General features: G+C 36.9%; 2 protein-coding genes across 3 annotated transcripts; one reads left to right on the forward strand and one right to left on the reverse strand.

The window, feature by feature from the left end:
• Positions 1-1,583: 1,583 nt before the first annotated feature.
• On the reverse strand, positions 1,584-7,639 carry mcm3l (MCM3 minichromosome maintenance deficient 3 (S. cerevisiae), like). Its single transcript, XM_059498917.1, has 17 exons — positions 7,471-7,639; positions 7,245-7,357; positions 6,965-7,173; positions 6,645-6,775; positions 5,867-6,105; positions 5,683-5,791; positions 5,383-5,536; positions 4,985-5,116; positions 4,508-4,716; positions 4,247-4,421; positions 3,259-3,385; positions 2,997-3,147; positions 2,744-2,884; positions 2,573-2,664; positions 2,399-2,496; positions 2,145-2,220; positions 1,584-1,894 (listed from the first exon to the last, which is right to left on the reverse strand). Exons 1-17 carry the CDS (start codon positions 7,540-7,542, stop codon positions 1,696-1,698), a joined length of 2,427 nt encoding a protein of 808 aa, XP_059354900.1. The 5' UTR covers positions 7,543-7,639; the 3' UTR covers positions 1,584-1,695.
• Positions 7,640-8,823: 1,184 nt separating this feature from the next.
• Positions 8,824-12,367, forward strand: si:ch211-191a24.4 (uncharacterized protein LOC100150331 homolog). Of its 2 annotated transcripts, none has more exons than XM_059497994.1 (4): positions 8,824-9,369; positions 9,839-10,025; positions 10,156-10,265; positions 11,529-12,367. In XM_059497994.1, exons 2-4 carry the CDS (start codon positions 9,916-9,918, stop codon positions 12,182-12,184), a joined length of 876 nt encoding a protein of 291 aa, XP_059353977.1. In that variant the 5' UTR covers positions 8,824-9,369; positions 9,839-9,915; the 3' UTR covers positions 12,185-12,367. The 2 variants fall into 2 exon arrangements, with proteins under 2 accessions (XP_059353977.1, XP_059353978.1); XM_059497995.1 differs by having other exon boundaries at positions 9,914-10,025.
• The last annotated feature ends 1,833 nt before the right edge of the window (positions 12,368-14,200 follow it).

Raw genomic sequence — 14,200 nt, forward strand, 5'->3', positions numbered from 1 at the left:
TAAATAAGTACTTTTATAATGTCTAATAATACCACATTGACCATTAGTGTAATAAATTTCCCTTTCCGGTACAGGCTCTTATCATTGCAGACTAAGCTCTTTTGTTCTATAAATTGGTGAAAACACAATGCACCGATGTTCAGAAGAGAACAGCTCAGAGTGAAGTCGTCTCATCTCTTCATACGTTGCTGATTCTGTGCGTATGTGCCACAGCCCTGTGTTTTTGTAAATGTAGAATTCAGATGTCGTAGAAACAACAATTTTGTGCTCATGTGTTAATAATATTGTGCTAAACAAAAGCAAATAATCATATTTTAAAGCAAAACTAACACAGCTGTTGTTATATTAAAAAGCAATGACCTTGTTCAAGACTGAAAGAGTTTGATGATGAAATAGTTTGTGGTTATTTCAGATAATTTCAAAGCTTGCACTGTAATAGTTTATGTAAATGGGGGCCTTTACCACTTATCACTCAAATGTTGTGTTTTCAAAACCAACATCTTTACTCACAGGTGAATCATAACAATCACATCATTTAATTAATATAACAATGTATTTACTTTTTGTTTTCTTTTCTTTTTTTCTCTGTAGGCAGTACAGAAATAGAGTTGGATAATGGAAATTCACAAAGTTGACTATTATAATTTTTTTCCAAGGTAATTTAACATACGAATAGTGTTTTGAATGCATATTATATGATTTACATTTTTTATTTTTGGATTTATGTTAAATATTGTGAAAATGGGTCATCACAGCGTGTTAGACCAAAGACTCTGTTAAATGGGACTGTGTCACATGGAAGACTGTTTAATTTTGTCTGTTCGTTGTTGTATCACCACAGTGTAAAAAGTAGAATTTATAGTCCATAATCCTGCATTGATAACTCTTTTATTATATTATGGTGGCACTTTGGTCTTCATGATAAACATAATTTACAGATACTACAAGGAAATATTCTTTGACCTTCTCAGACATTTCTTTTCAATGATTGCTATATGACATGCAAAATGATATTTAAACTCCATTATAAAGGTCCAAAGAGAATGCAAGAAGACCGGCTTAAGGGCCTATTATCGAATAAAGTTTATACTTCTACAGAGGTTGGATTGTTCATGCATTTCAGAACAGCCACAGGTACCCAATGTGATACAGCTTATCTGGAAAGTTGCCTTTTACCCCAAAAGATGCTCCTAAAGCCTGCAGTTCTGTCACTACAACAGTGGTGGCGCTGATGATCAGCTAAACATTTGAGTGCATGAATACACTGCTGAAAACCCCAGAGGAGCCCTGAGACTCATTCAGAAGATCAGTGGAAATGCATCTTAAACATTTAAAACACCAATAGATAAATCCTTATCCTATGTGTAACTTATACAACCGTGGACATGAAGGCTCCTGGAAATTATACCAAGTTATGTTAGAAGACGGATTAAAAAAAAAAAAAAAAAAAAAAAAAAAACTCCACTCGATTCTTTACTAGCATTTCTCATATTCTTTGCATCCTTAAGATAAATTGCTTCTTGTATTCGTTATTTGAAAAGAATGTAAAAAAATTAAATGCACTTGATCAAAGTACTCAACCATTAATGCTCACAGTTTATTAGTGGTTTGTTATGGTCTGTAACAGTGTTGACAATTGCAATGCAATTTACATTTCTGAATTTGCAAAAGATGCAGCGGTCCATTGGCACGGCTTTAGATGAGAAACACCACATTCTCTGAAACCATGACCTGGTTGTCATCCTGCATGCGCTCCAGCAGAAGGTCAATCTCGTTCTGGTCAAACTCCTCGTCCTGGCCTTTGTTAATGTGAGTCAGAAGATCAGGCACCGCCACAGACTGAGACCGCGTCACCTTAAAGGCCTTCAGTAGAGCCGCCTTGAAGACTTTTAATCTAAAAATGTCAAGGCAAAATGGTCACACTGTTAAAAATCAGTCTTCACATCTACGCTGCAGTTAGCCTGTTGAATTGACTCAGAGAGAAAAAAAAAAAAAAAGAAAAAAACCTGACAGTTTCCAGACCAGTCCATCATTGTACCATGACATCGAAGCAAGTAATAGAGGATTAATGCAGAAAAATTCACAGTATTAGCACAGGCAAGAATCTATTATCTGAAAATGAAGAGGAAAACGACCAGTTGTACCTGTCCTGACTTATGTCAGCCTTCTTCCTTTGACTGCTTCTCTGAGACACTGGCCTGCTCTTCTGACTTGGCTGAGCTTATGACAAATTTGAGACATTATATTTATAAAGGACACCGAATATATTCAAGATATTACGTTTGAAATGTAGAGAAAAACTACCATTTTGGTTAAATATACATTTAAGCAGCAATTGAAAACAACCTGCATTGATGAAGCACAGCTCACGGAGAACTCAAAGTGAAAGTTGACATACTGTTTTCATCTTCTGTGAAATCGTAAGGGTCAGAGTCCTCTCCATCTTGAGTCATTTCCACATCATCATCAACATCTTTTGAGATGCGAGAACGCTTCCTGTAGACAGAGTCAGCTCATGCCAATCACTTTAAACACTATTTTACTGTAGAGTTAACCTCGCTTTCACACTCACCTTAGGTTCCTTTGGCTCTCTGTATCTTGACTCTGAGAGATGTCCATCTCAGAGTCCTCAGGTACCTTCCTCTTCTTATGCTTCTCCAGAATCTACAGTCATGACAAAATTACATTAGACACAAATGACAACGTATAGCAGTCTCGGTTCTGGATGTGAACGACTGCATGCCTTTTTGAAATAAGCAAACTGCATGAGTTCAAGTGCAGCTTCTGCATCTCCCAGATCGATGGTTTTACTCATGCGGGCCTTGGCGTGAGCTGTAGACAATCGAATCATGGTCTCCAGAGCTCGAGCGGTCACAGGCATCGTCTGTGGGAATGGATTCAGTCAGTCGATGTCGAACCAAGCAATTCAAGAGTAACAATAACATGAAAAGCACCAATGTACAAAGATTATAAAGCTTTAAATGTGCTCTACACACCCTGGCGGAGTCACTGTTGACTTGGTCATGGCTCCGGAGTCTGGAATACTCCTCTGCTATGTAGTCTGATGCCTCCTGTGTCAGGACCGGCTTCACTTGCTTAGCAACGTGGATGTACTTCCTGATGAACTCCATGGTAACAACCTTCTCCCTTTAAAGAGTAAATCACAGAAACCCAATGAATTATGGTAGGCTGGCCTCTAAACTAATTCTATAAAAAGGAAACAAAGTAGATTTTAAATCAAATTGAAGAAATGCATACTTTTTCTTCCTGTGGCCATGCAGGACATTGTCTTTTTTCTCATATATCTGCAGCTCCTGCTCGGCGGCTTCGGTGATGTTCGGGTCCTCAGTGGCAAACACATCCACTGTACTCCCCAGTGACATTGCTGTTGAACAGCATTCATTTTAAATCTTTTGTAACAACAAATGTTTTAGTCATTTTTGATTAATTCAGTGTAGGGCTGCATGATGTGTCGTTTAAGCATCGATATCGCAATGTACGAATCCACGATAGTCACACCGCAGGATGTGCGATGTAGGCTGTCGTAGTTGATCCGTTATTCATTAACTGTACGGGCCAGCTGCTCCCCGGCCCTTGACGAATGCGATTCGCGGATTAATTGCACAGCTTAACCATCATAGAGTGAAAGTTTATCATTTGCATGTGTTTTTAAGTCCTGTCAGTTTACCAGGGCAGAGAGAGAGAGAGAGCCGCATGCTCACAGTCTTCAAACACCACGAGTGCTGTCTTTCTCTCTCTCGCATATTAATCAATGTAAGTGTGCTCACCCCATTTTTGTTTGTAAGAAAAAATTTGATTAGATTTCATAATCGTAATATGTCGCAAAAGAAAAAGAAAAAAAACAACGCAGTCATTTTTTCCCAATATCTTGCAGCTCTAATTCAGTGTGTTCTTGTTGAATAAAAGTATTTCTTTTAAACCGTAGAGTAAAAATAAGCACTAAAAGAGACGTAATCTATACATGCATAAACACAAAAAAAAATGCAAATAGTTGAATGTGAAATAAGAATTGCTGTATATAATACTATCTCACTTCAGTAACATAACTGACAGTTATCAATTAGTGTATGAAGCATAAGTATTCAGTCCAACTTCTTAGCCAGTTAGCACTCCACAAGTTATTTCACTTAAAATAATCTACTACCAAAAACAAAGTTGATCAATGACCTACTGTACAAACATTTCCAGTGCAGATTGTGCTTTTACCAGCAGATGTCGGCCTCACCTGTTCCCTCTGGCTCTCCCGGTGCTCTGTAGCGATGCATCCGCAGCACATGCTCCGAGATCTCCCGATCGCTGTCTGGATCCATCTGATCCAGAACTATGAAGAGCAGATCAAATCGGGAAAGCAAGGAATCCTGGAGCCCAATGTTCTCCATTGGGGTTTTATACTGGTCATACTTGAAGAAAACCGTAGGATTGATAAAAACCAAAGCAAGCCAGTTAGCCCTCAATTTTGCTAACCAAGCCAATAGTGAATATTTACCCGTCCATACACTGGGTTGGCAGCAGCTAACACACTGCAGCGAGCATTAAGCCGTGCCTGAATCCCAGCTTTGGAAATGGTGACCCTACCCTGCTCCATCACCTCATGGATGGCTGTTCGGTCCATGTCAGACATCTTATCAAATTCATCAATGCACACCACACCTCTGTCAGCGAGCACCATGGCTCCTGCCTCCAAGCGACGCTCACCTGGATTAGCCAATGGATCAAATTAATAGTTTACAGCAATCAGCTTCATCTCACCATGCTAAATTTAATTTGACATGGTCAGATTATAATAATTTTTTTTACATATAAACTATTCTGAAAAATATTTTGAGATTTGGGTTGATTAAGTTTTGTAGCAGGAATAGAAAATAACTGCCCAGGGGCATTTCCAGCATAGACACTTGAGTGAAATTAAATGACTTGTCGTACATTTTTTGGTGTATACTTGTCATCAAATGCTAAGGGTTACCCGTCTCCTGATCAGTCGTGACCGCAGCGGTCAGACCAACCCCAGATGAGCCTCGTCCAGTGGTGGGAATTGCTCTTGGTGCCGTGAACAAAACATACCGAAGCAACTGAGACTTCGCTACTGAAGGATCACCTAAAATCAAATGAAACAAACACTGCACAATGGGCCCAGAAATTACTTAAATTAAGATTAGATCTGTATTAAAGAATTAAATTTAATATATGTGTGAGAAAGACGCAAGAGACTTTTTTTTTTTTATAAAAGAAACCCCACACAATACCTTTTACAGGATGAGGAAACCTCAGATTCGGTGGATAAAATTTCTATGAATGCATGTCAACTAAAATTGCGCCACAAAAACACTGAAGAATTATAAACATGACACGTTTACACCTTACCTATGAGCAGAATATTTATGTCTCCTCGGATGCGGGTTCCATTCTCCAGGTTGGTCTCATTGCCTCCCAACAGCAGACACAGAATTGCCTTCTTTATGTACTCATGGCCATGGATACTGGGAGCCAAAGATTGGCTCAGTTGCTCAAAGACATCCTGAAACATACCAATATGCTTACCTTGCATAGCAAAGATGAAACCAAACAGAACTGCATTTCCCAAATGCATCAGAATAGAAACCATTGGCACCAGCTTATCATGAAAAGAATATTTCAGTTAACGGTGTCTGCGCCTCTTCTTACTTTAGAATGAGCTTTGCAAAACTTCTTTATCTTGGAAACATCATCTGCAGAAAACGTTGGCACAATCTCCTTACTCATAAGCTTCACATTGTTAGCCAACAGGATTGTTCTGCAAAATCACAAAGTTCACCCGAGGACATGAAATCCCAGTCCTGATGTCAGGAAAGAGCTCAGATATACACACCTGAAGGTCCCAGAGGTGAAACCACCCTGTTTCGCAGGCAAGCAACGGTAGACCCCTACAATCTGCACACGGTCACCTGGTTTCACCCGGTCGACAAGGTCATCATTCGCAATGATGTCAACGGAACGTGGCAGCTGTCCAGCAGGGGCTTTCTCAGGCATCTCCTGAATGGTCAGTGTCTGGTGGTCCTTATAGCAGCACAACCCAAACTCGGTCTCCAGAGGATTGTTTTCTTCATCCTACACGTGCAAAATTTGAGGTTTCTTAACGTTCTTAATACTGAATCAGTGGTTAACATGGTATGGTTATTGGGATTTTACCAAAAAGAACATTCTCCTGGATCAACATCCCAGTTTCTGCGATAGGAATGTTACAGGACCAGAAAAAGAGAATGATCTGGGAACCTCGATCATCACACACACTATATATATATATATATATATATATAAAAGAAAAAATGTAAACTATACATTTACTAATAAATCAAGCAAATTAATTGGTTTGACAAAAAAAAAATATGGTTTAATAAATGAAATGCATAAAATGTAATTGCAAATAGTTCAATTAACTTTTTATCAAGTTGTTGAATAAATCAGTTTAAATGAATGCATTAAATAGTTGCATAACCATCTATGCAACTATTTAATGTTTTCATTTAAACGGTTGAAAAATAGCTATAAAATATAATTGTTAAATAACATTTTACACGTTACATTTTATAAATACAGTTTTCACAAAAAATAAAAACAATATATGACCCATACAAAATATAACTCACTTTTGTTGGGTAGATGGCACTGGAAGGGAAAGCATCCAGTGAGGTAAGATCCGTGTATTTTCGTTCTAAGGTTTTCTTGGTGGCTGGACAATAGTGGACGCTACGCATAATTTTGGGCCTGACCAAGGAACCTACGGATCACATCAAAATTACAAGTTAGAAATGACAAAAATGACTAACCTAAACACACAAATCAAAAAATCAGTGCCTGAAGTTCTGAATAAAATGGAATTATTTTTAACTACGGTATGTGAAATTACAAGCATTAAACCGTTATAATGAGCATTGATCATTTGTAAAATTAAGTAAATCCTACTCACATTTGGTCACAATGCCTTCCACACACACAAGGCTTCCTAGAAAGCGTGCACTGAGAGTACGTGGAGAGACATGCTTGTTCCCAAAGCTGCCCTCAAAACCAACATGAAACTCTTCAAACTGTTTGGCGTAAGTGGCGTCTATTGAAGCCACAAGATCTTTCAGGGCTTTTTGGAACGCCACCAGCTCAGCAAAGGCGTTAATCAGTAATCTATTGACAAGAGCCCATTAATCAGATGAGCTCCAAGGACAAACTAATGGACAAATAAATAAAATACTTACTCTTTAGCTCTTTTTTCATTTTTTCTTCTCAGGTCATTAATGTTTACAATGAGACGACACTGGCCATCAGACACCATACTCCTAACCTTCTCATGATAAATGCCTTGGTCTTGCTGTAAAATTACAAATAGATATACAACATTGAATATGATCGCAAAGATGTTTACACCGATCAAAAGACCCACATCAAGTCAAAAACAGAAAGACAAAGAATAAAAGAGATCACATCATCATCCAGAAAGTCCAGGTACTCCCTCTGAGACTCTCTCAGCTCAAGATCCTCAAACCCACTGTCCATTTCCACTAGAGCCGGGTCAGCATGTGCTCTGCTATAAAACACAAAATGAAATAATCAGCAATTTAACATTGATCATCAAAAACACAAACATGAATGACAAGCAAATGTATGTCTTTGGAAACCAGGTGGACACACGCCTACAAATCAATTATGTTAATTAGGTTAATTGGAGCCTGAGGTTACCTGTTATACAACCTCAGAGACCTGCATCCAGTGTAACTGTTGAACATAAGATGAATTTGATGAAAGTGTCTACTCTTCCTCAGCTCAATAACTACAAGCTATCTATCTCCTTAAAGTGCACAGTTTGCTTGAACCAAATGGACAATGGAAGAGAGGAATGTGGCCCTTGTAAAATGTCACTTGCAGTATCTTTTTCTAATGCAAAACTCCCACAGTATTAATTTATTCTTTTATATTGTATTTGACAAAGCCAGTGAAAAGAGACATACCATTTTTTTTAATAGGAATAAAGACGCTACAGTGTCTTCGTCTGACAATGATTTATTCAGTGAACTAGAGTTTACTTCATGCGGGATATTTAACAGTTGACCCATATAGTTGCATAATCCACATACAAATTACCTAATTGTCTTTTATTACCACATTCCAGGGTAGGAGCCTCGGGGACAGGCCATTTCAAGAGATTTAGAGTTTTGAACGAATCTTTTAAGTAAATGAATCTTCTTTTGTTCAGTTCACACACGAGCAAATAGCACTGAGGGAGCTGGATTAAACATCTCCATGTACAAGTATCTTGAGTGGGTTGCTGTTTGTGATTTGTAGGTCTATTCTATATTGTCGAATTTTTTGGGCGAACTTTTATTATGAACTAGTGTCGGAAGCGAAACACTGCATTCAGAAGCATTTGCGTAATTAATTTCATAATTACTGGTTCGCCGCTAGTTCGTGTGTCGAATTATTTTCTTGGATCAGTTTTATAATTGATGCAGAATTTAAATTATTTCAATGTATTTTAACACTTACACGTGCATAATATAACAATCAGAATGAAATGTAGCTTAATTGGCCAAACCCTGCCTAATAACTAAGTGCACTTTTACAAAACTTTCATAATTAATGGTGTTTAATTATTTGGAGATTATATATATATATAAAAATATATATATATATATATATTCAATTCGTTACTGCATTTACACAGTTTTGACTAGCAGGTGTCTCCAGCCTGTGATGTTGTATAGTAGGCCTAACGTTTCCTGTTTTTTTATACAGTCTATGGATGTTACGAACACGTTGTACGATTCAACGTTTCGATTCTTCACATGACTTCTTCCTTAGTACTTAATTTTTCACTTTACTTGTTTTGGTTGACTGTGTTTTTGTTTTTCTAATTAATCATTTGTGTCAATGACACAATGAGAAAAAGACACGTTTCGCTATCTACTGGCGTAAGGAAGTAATCATGCAGAGATTCACTGAACAAATCAGAGAATGAATCTTTCTAGTGAACTGATTCAAAAGAAGAGAGTCTCTGGAACGAATCAAACACCATACTCTCCTCAATGACGTAGGTTTAGAGCCAAAACAGAGCCGCTTGTGTTGCAGACACAAATCAGTGATCTCAGACAGCAGTCTGCCTTGACCCTTGCCGTCGTTATGAGTCGTACAGTACAGCGCATAAGCAACCGTACAAATATCGAATAACGCGTCTCTGTCACCTACTTCTCACCTGTCTCCAACCCCACCTGTTCTAATTACCGCGAGATCTCACTGACGGGGTTCGGTCAAAGTCTCGTGTCAGCGGAGAAAGTGACGTTTTGATTTGGAAAACCAAAACAAATGTGATCGACGCCCTTTAAGCAGGTAAGTTGTGTGTGTTTCTAAACGTTATTTGATATGTGTTAAGAAAGGAAAAAGTTAACGTAACGTTAAATGTTCTTGCTGATTCTGAAGTCAACTGAAACAGGAGACAAGTGAAACTCCTTTAACGTTAAGTAACCGATACTGAGGAGCAGGTTGATTTACATAAAGGAAGGAAGAGAGAAATCTTTAGGTAGAAGAACGGTTGTGATTATGATATCTTTGATAGGTTTGCATTTACAGTCTACCTTACTGAAAAATGATAAGTCCTAATGTATTGTTAATGATAAAAAGTAATATAAGATACTTTAAAAAACAAGAGTCCATCGACCCCTGGACATTAGGAGCTACAGAGAAATCAAACTTATAGGCTATAAAAGCCTGTATAGACGTTTTATGAACATAAAAACGTATGTATGGTAATGAAAAGTATTACATCCTTTTTATATTGTGGTCTCTGGGTCACCTCTAGAGTCCCTGGTTCTGTAAAATGTGAAATCCTCTGGTATGTAAGCACATAACACCAAAGCTTCTTTCCCTGATGAAGCTATGAGCCAGCTTTCCAGAAACCATCGTCCGCAGAGAGAGAGAAACGGAGGACAGCATAGTAAGAGGCGAGACCGAGAGCCCCGCAGCCGACGGGACAGTCCCAGTGACAGGTGGGGCCACATACTACTTGTTCATACACAGAGGAAATCTTTGCTTTGAATGCTGTATTTTTGCTTATTGTGCATTATTACAAATTATTGTAATATTATTTTAATTATTTTATAATTGTATCTGACCTAGCTCATCTGGCCAGCCCCCATATAACCCCAGAGGTTCTCAGAGACATGTGAGGAGCGATCCTGGAGAGGAGCGCCGGGAGTCAAAGTGCTCTCACATCTGTTCCAGGAGAGGTAGGCATTCACAGACACGCATAACTGTGGATGGGAGGTGAATGTTGGACTGAAAGAGAAACCTTTTAGTGACTATGTTGGAAGTATGTATCCAAACAACTAAAATGTCTGAAAACAGTTTCGGGTAGTTCTCTGAATTTGTGTGTTGGTACTAGGAACAACGTATGTTTTTGTTTTTCTTTCAAACATGGTTTCAGTCTAGCTCAAGTCACACCTTCTGACATGACACAATGTATATTTACCCCTCTTCCTCCTTTCTCCTGGTCTAACTGGTTTAGCTTTTTCAAGCTTGTTGATACCAATCTTTAATTTACAAACCATGAGAGAGATATGTCAAATTTTTTCATATTCTTGCAAGACATAGCATATACAGTTTATGTGGATTACTTTATCAAATTATATTTTTAAGTTAATTTAATATATATATATATATATATATATATATATATATATATATATATATATATATATATATATATATATATATATATATATATATATATATATTATTATTTTTTTTTTTTTTTTTTGCTGTTGTGTTAGCAGGTGACCTATATTTGCTTGCTTGTATAAAGAAATTTTCTTTCATGAAATGATGCACATCCATGACAGTTTTTTTTATTACACACATAAAAAGTGCTAAGTTGTACACAATACAATTGTAATTTAAAGTCACTTACAGATATATTGCCTTTTAAACTAGGGTCCATGGACCCTCAGGGAGGAGTAAAGGGGTGTTTTGACTTAAGTCCACCCATTTTCCAACACAATATTCAAAAGGCTGTATATCTGTTTTTTTGTTTGCAAACTGTTTTATTAACAGACTCTAGAGTGTTTGTATATTAAATTGATGAAAATATGATTAATTTGGAGATTCTATAAGGTTTAAGATTGTGTATGTACTTCAGTTAAAAAACAACAACAAGAACAAAACAGTTTAACAACAAAACAATTGATATTTTATTGAAAAATAATAATAAATAATATTAAATAATTATGAAATTTTGTGAAATAAAATTGAGATTCTTTCTTTTGAGTGAAATGTAAATATAATTTTGCAACAACAACAACAAAAAATCTAATTCCTTGTAATTTTACATGATAGAGTGGATTTACTTATGTTGAATCTTTTTTCATAAAAGGTCCCTCACAAGATGATCATCATATTTGGGAGATTTAGGCTTTAAAAAGTTAAGAAAAGTCCTGCTCTAAACATGATCACAGTTTCTTATGTGGTTGCATGTGTTACTGTGTTTGTTTCAGGTATTGTGTTGATATGTGCCGTCCTGACCAATGCGCTGGTTCTCGTATGCGTGGTGGCTTCTCACATGTCACAGATGGGCATGTCTGCGATGGGTATAGGCGGAGGGAGCTTCATTGACGCCATGATTCCTTTTGAGGGGGAGGAGCTGAAGCAGGTGCGTGAGCTTGACATGCAGTTCGGACAGATGAGAGCACCAGGAGTCTATGGAGGTGTGGCCTTCTGCCTCACTTTTGGTGCACTTTCACTCCTGTTTGTAGTGTCCAGCAGCAAACCCCCCCACATGCTTCCAAGGAAGCTCCTGATTGGACAGTTTGCCTTCCAGATCATTGGTGCAGTGGGTTACGTGGTTGCTGTAGGTTTGTACCTACACTTCGTGATCTCAGTGAACTCAACGGATGTGTGCGCCCGGCGTGAACGACTGTATGCTCGTAGTGGATATACCTGGATGAACTGTAGCGTAGGTGGGGGGGATGCAGCTGTTGCACTGTTTGGAATCATAACTGCAATTCTGTATGCTGCTGGGACCTTTTTAACGGGACAAACAATCCAGGATGTCAGACGTTACTTTAAGGAGCGTGACCGCTATGAAGCTGAACGCAGAGAACAACCTGGAAGTCCTCTGAAAACACCTCCTCATCCTGACACTTATGTCTGAGTTGTGCAGCAAACTCGTAACCCTCTGGAATGGATGTATATAAACTGACTTTCTTTATTTTTTAAAACAATTTTGACTGTGAGAAACCTGTTGTCAGAATTTTTATGCATATTATAGTCTCAGGCTATTTAATTATGAAATTTTTCAACTAATAAACAGTGAATCATTATTGCATATAATAAACTGAAACTGTGGCATATATATATATATATATATATATATATATATATATATATATATATAGTTTTTTTTATTTTTATGGAAAAAAAGTGCAATAGAGTGCTGCAGCTTTGACGGCAAAACTCAGAAGACTAATTGGCCATGGCTCCGCTTAAGGTTTTACTATGGATTTTAAAATGGGGTTTTTCAGTTCATGAGTAAAATAAGGGCTGTGGTAAACATCACTTGATACACTTGGGCGTTTTGCTCTACAATGTAAATCACACACACACACACACACACACACAAATGTTCTGATGTAGTTACTTACTCAGGGTATTTCTGGGTACTGAAAAGCCCTAAATTTCCCTTCCACAAATTCAGGCCTTAAACGTTTTATAATGGGTTCGTGGCATTAAATGTTGCATGCACTGCATGTTTTTCCATATTTTTGTTTTATTTTCCTATTCAAAAATCTAAACAATTTACTTGAGATGCAAATTAAGATATGAGTGTTTTTTCTTTTAATTAAGAGAGTTTATTAAAACATCTGTAAATGAAAACTTGCTTCCCCTTTGAATTCAGTTGATCTCTCTGAGCCCACTGGCAGATGTTTGTCTTTCCCTAGTGATCATAAATTCACTTCATTTTGATGAATTTCCCAGTAAACAGGACGTCTTATCAAAACAAGACAATAAATACTGAGAAGGAGCACAACTTTTTGTGCAGTCTGATCAGAAGGTACGGTAAAGGTAAATATTCTAGTTAAGCAGATTATTTTGTCAAATTAAAGTAATGGAGATACTGCTAATGTGACTCAATGTGTTCTCCTTAGACATTTACATGTAGAGAACATATTAATGTGCTGTGTTCCCCTTTATTGTATTCCTTAAATTTTCTTTGATGTTTCAAAGTCTTAAATTTACCTTCATAAACTTGTAGAAACCATGATATTACAAACATACTGTACATTTTTGAAAAATGAAAGGCTTCATCGGATGCCCTTTTTCCAAGTTGCTATGATTCTTTGGGGTCTTAATGAAAAGTCTGTAACATAGTTTGGTTAAAATTTCTCAGTGGTAGTGTAAAACAACACCCTTTTTACCCTGTCAAAAACAGCTCTTTTCAGAGCACGCAGTTTTGTAGCCATTTTAGTAGATACATTTTTTTTATTATTATTTGTATCATTAAACGGTGGTTGTAGACACACTGTCAACACATTTCCATTTAAACAACTTGTAAAAGAGCATGTAGCATCCAAAGACCCCTTCAACATAACTAATTCAGATTCTGCGATTACAGTATGGATATATGCAATTTACATTATAGATCAAAACATGAAAGTTTTGTTAATTTATGTTTACCAAAGACCTTATTTTACTCATAAATTGAAATATCCCATTTTATATATATATATGTGTGTATAAACCTTAGGAAAATCTTGATGGAACACATGGTCCGTTAGTCTTTTGGTTTTCGACATCATTGTTTTGAATATTTAGTTATGCAGAAAATTTAGTTTTCACAAGATAGTTCAGACAAGAATACAAATTTAGATTTTAGATTTTATTTTGTGGTCCAAAAAATGGTCAATTAAATGATTTGGTTACCAGCAGTCTTCAAAATATCTCCTTAGGCATTCTGCAAAAGAAAGTAAGTCATACAGGTTTGAAATGACATGAAAGCGAGTAAATAATGTCATTATTATAATTATTATATATATATATATATATATATATATATATATATATATATATATATAATATTTTTTTGAATTTTTTCAGGATGAACCTGTTCTGTTTTTCTATTACTGATTGTTCAGTAGGGGGCAGCAGACACACATGCACATTTGGCCCC

Source organism: Carassius carassius, chromosome 18 (genome assembly GCF_963082965.1).
Source record: "Carassius carassius chromosome 18, fCarCar2.1, whole genome shotgun sequence".
NCBI lineage: Eukaryota > Metazoa > Chordata > Actinopteri > Cypriniformes > Cyprinidae > Carassius > Carassius carassius.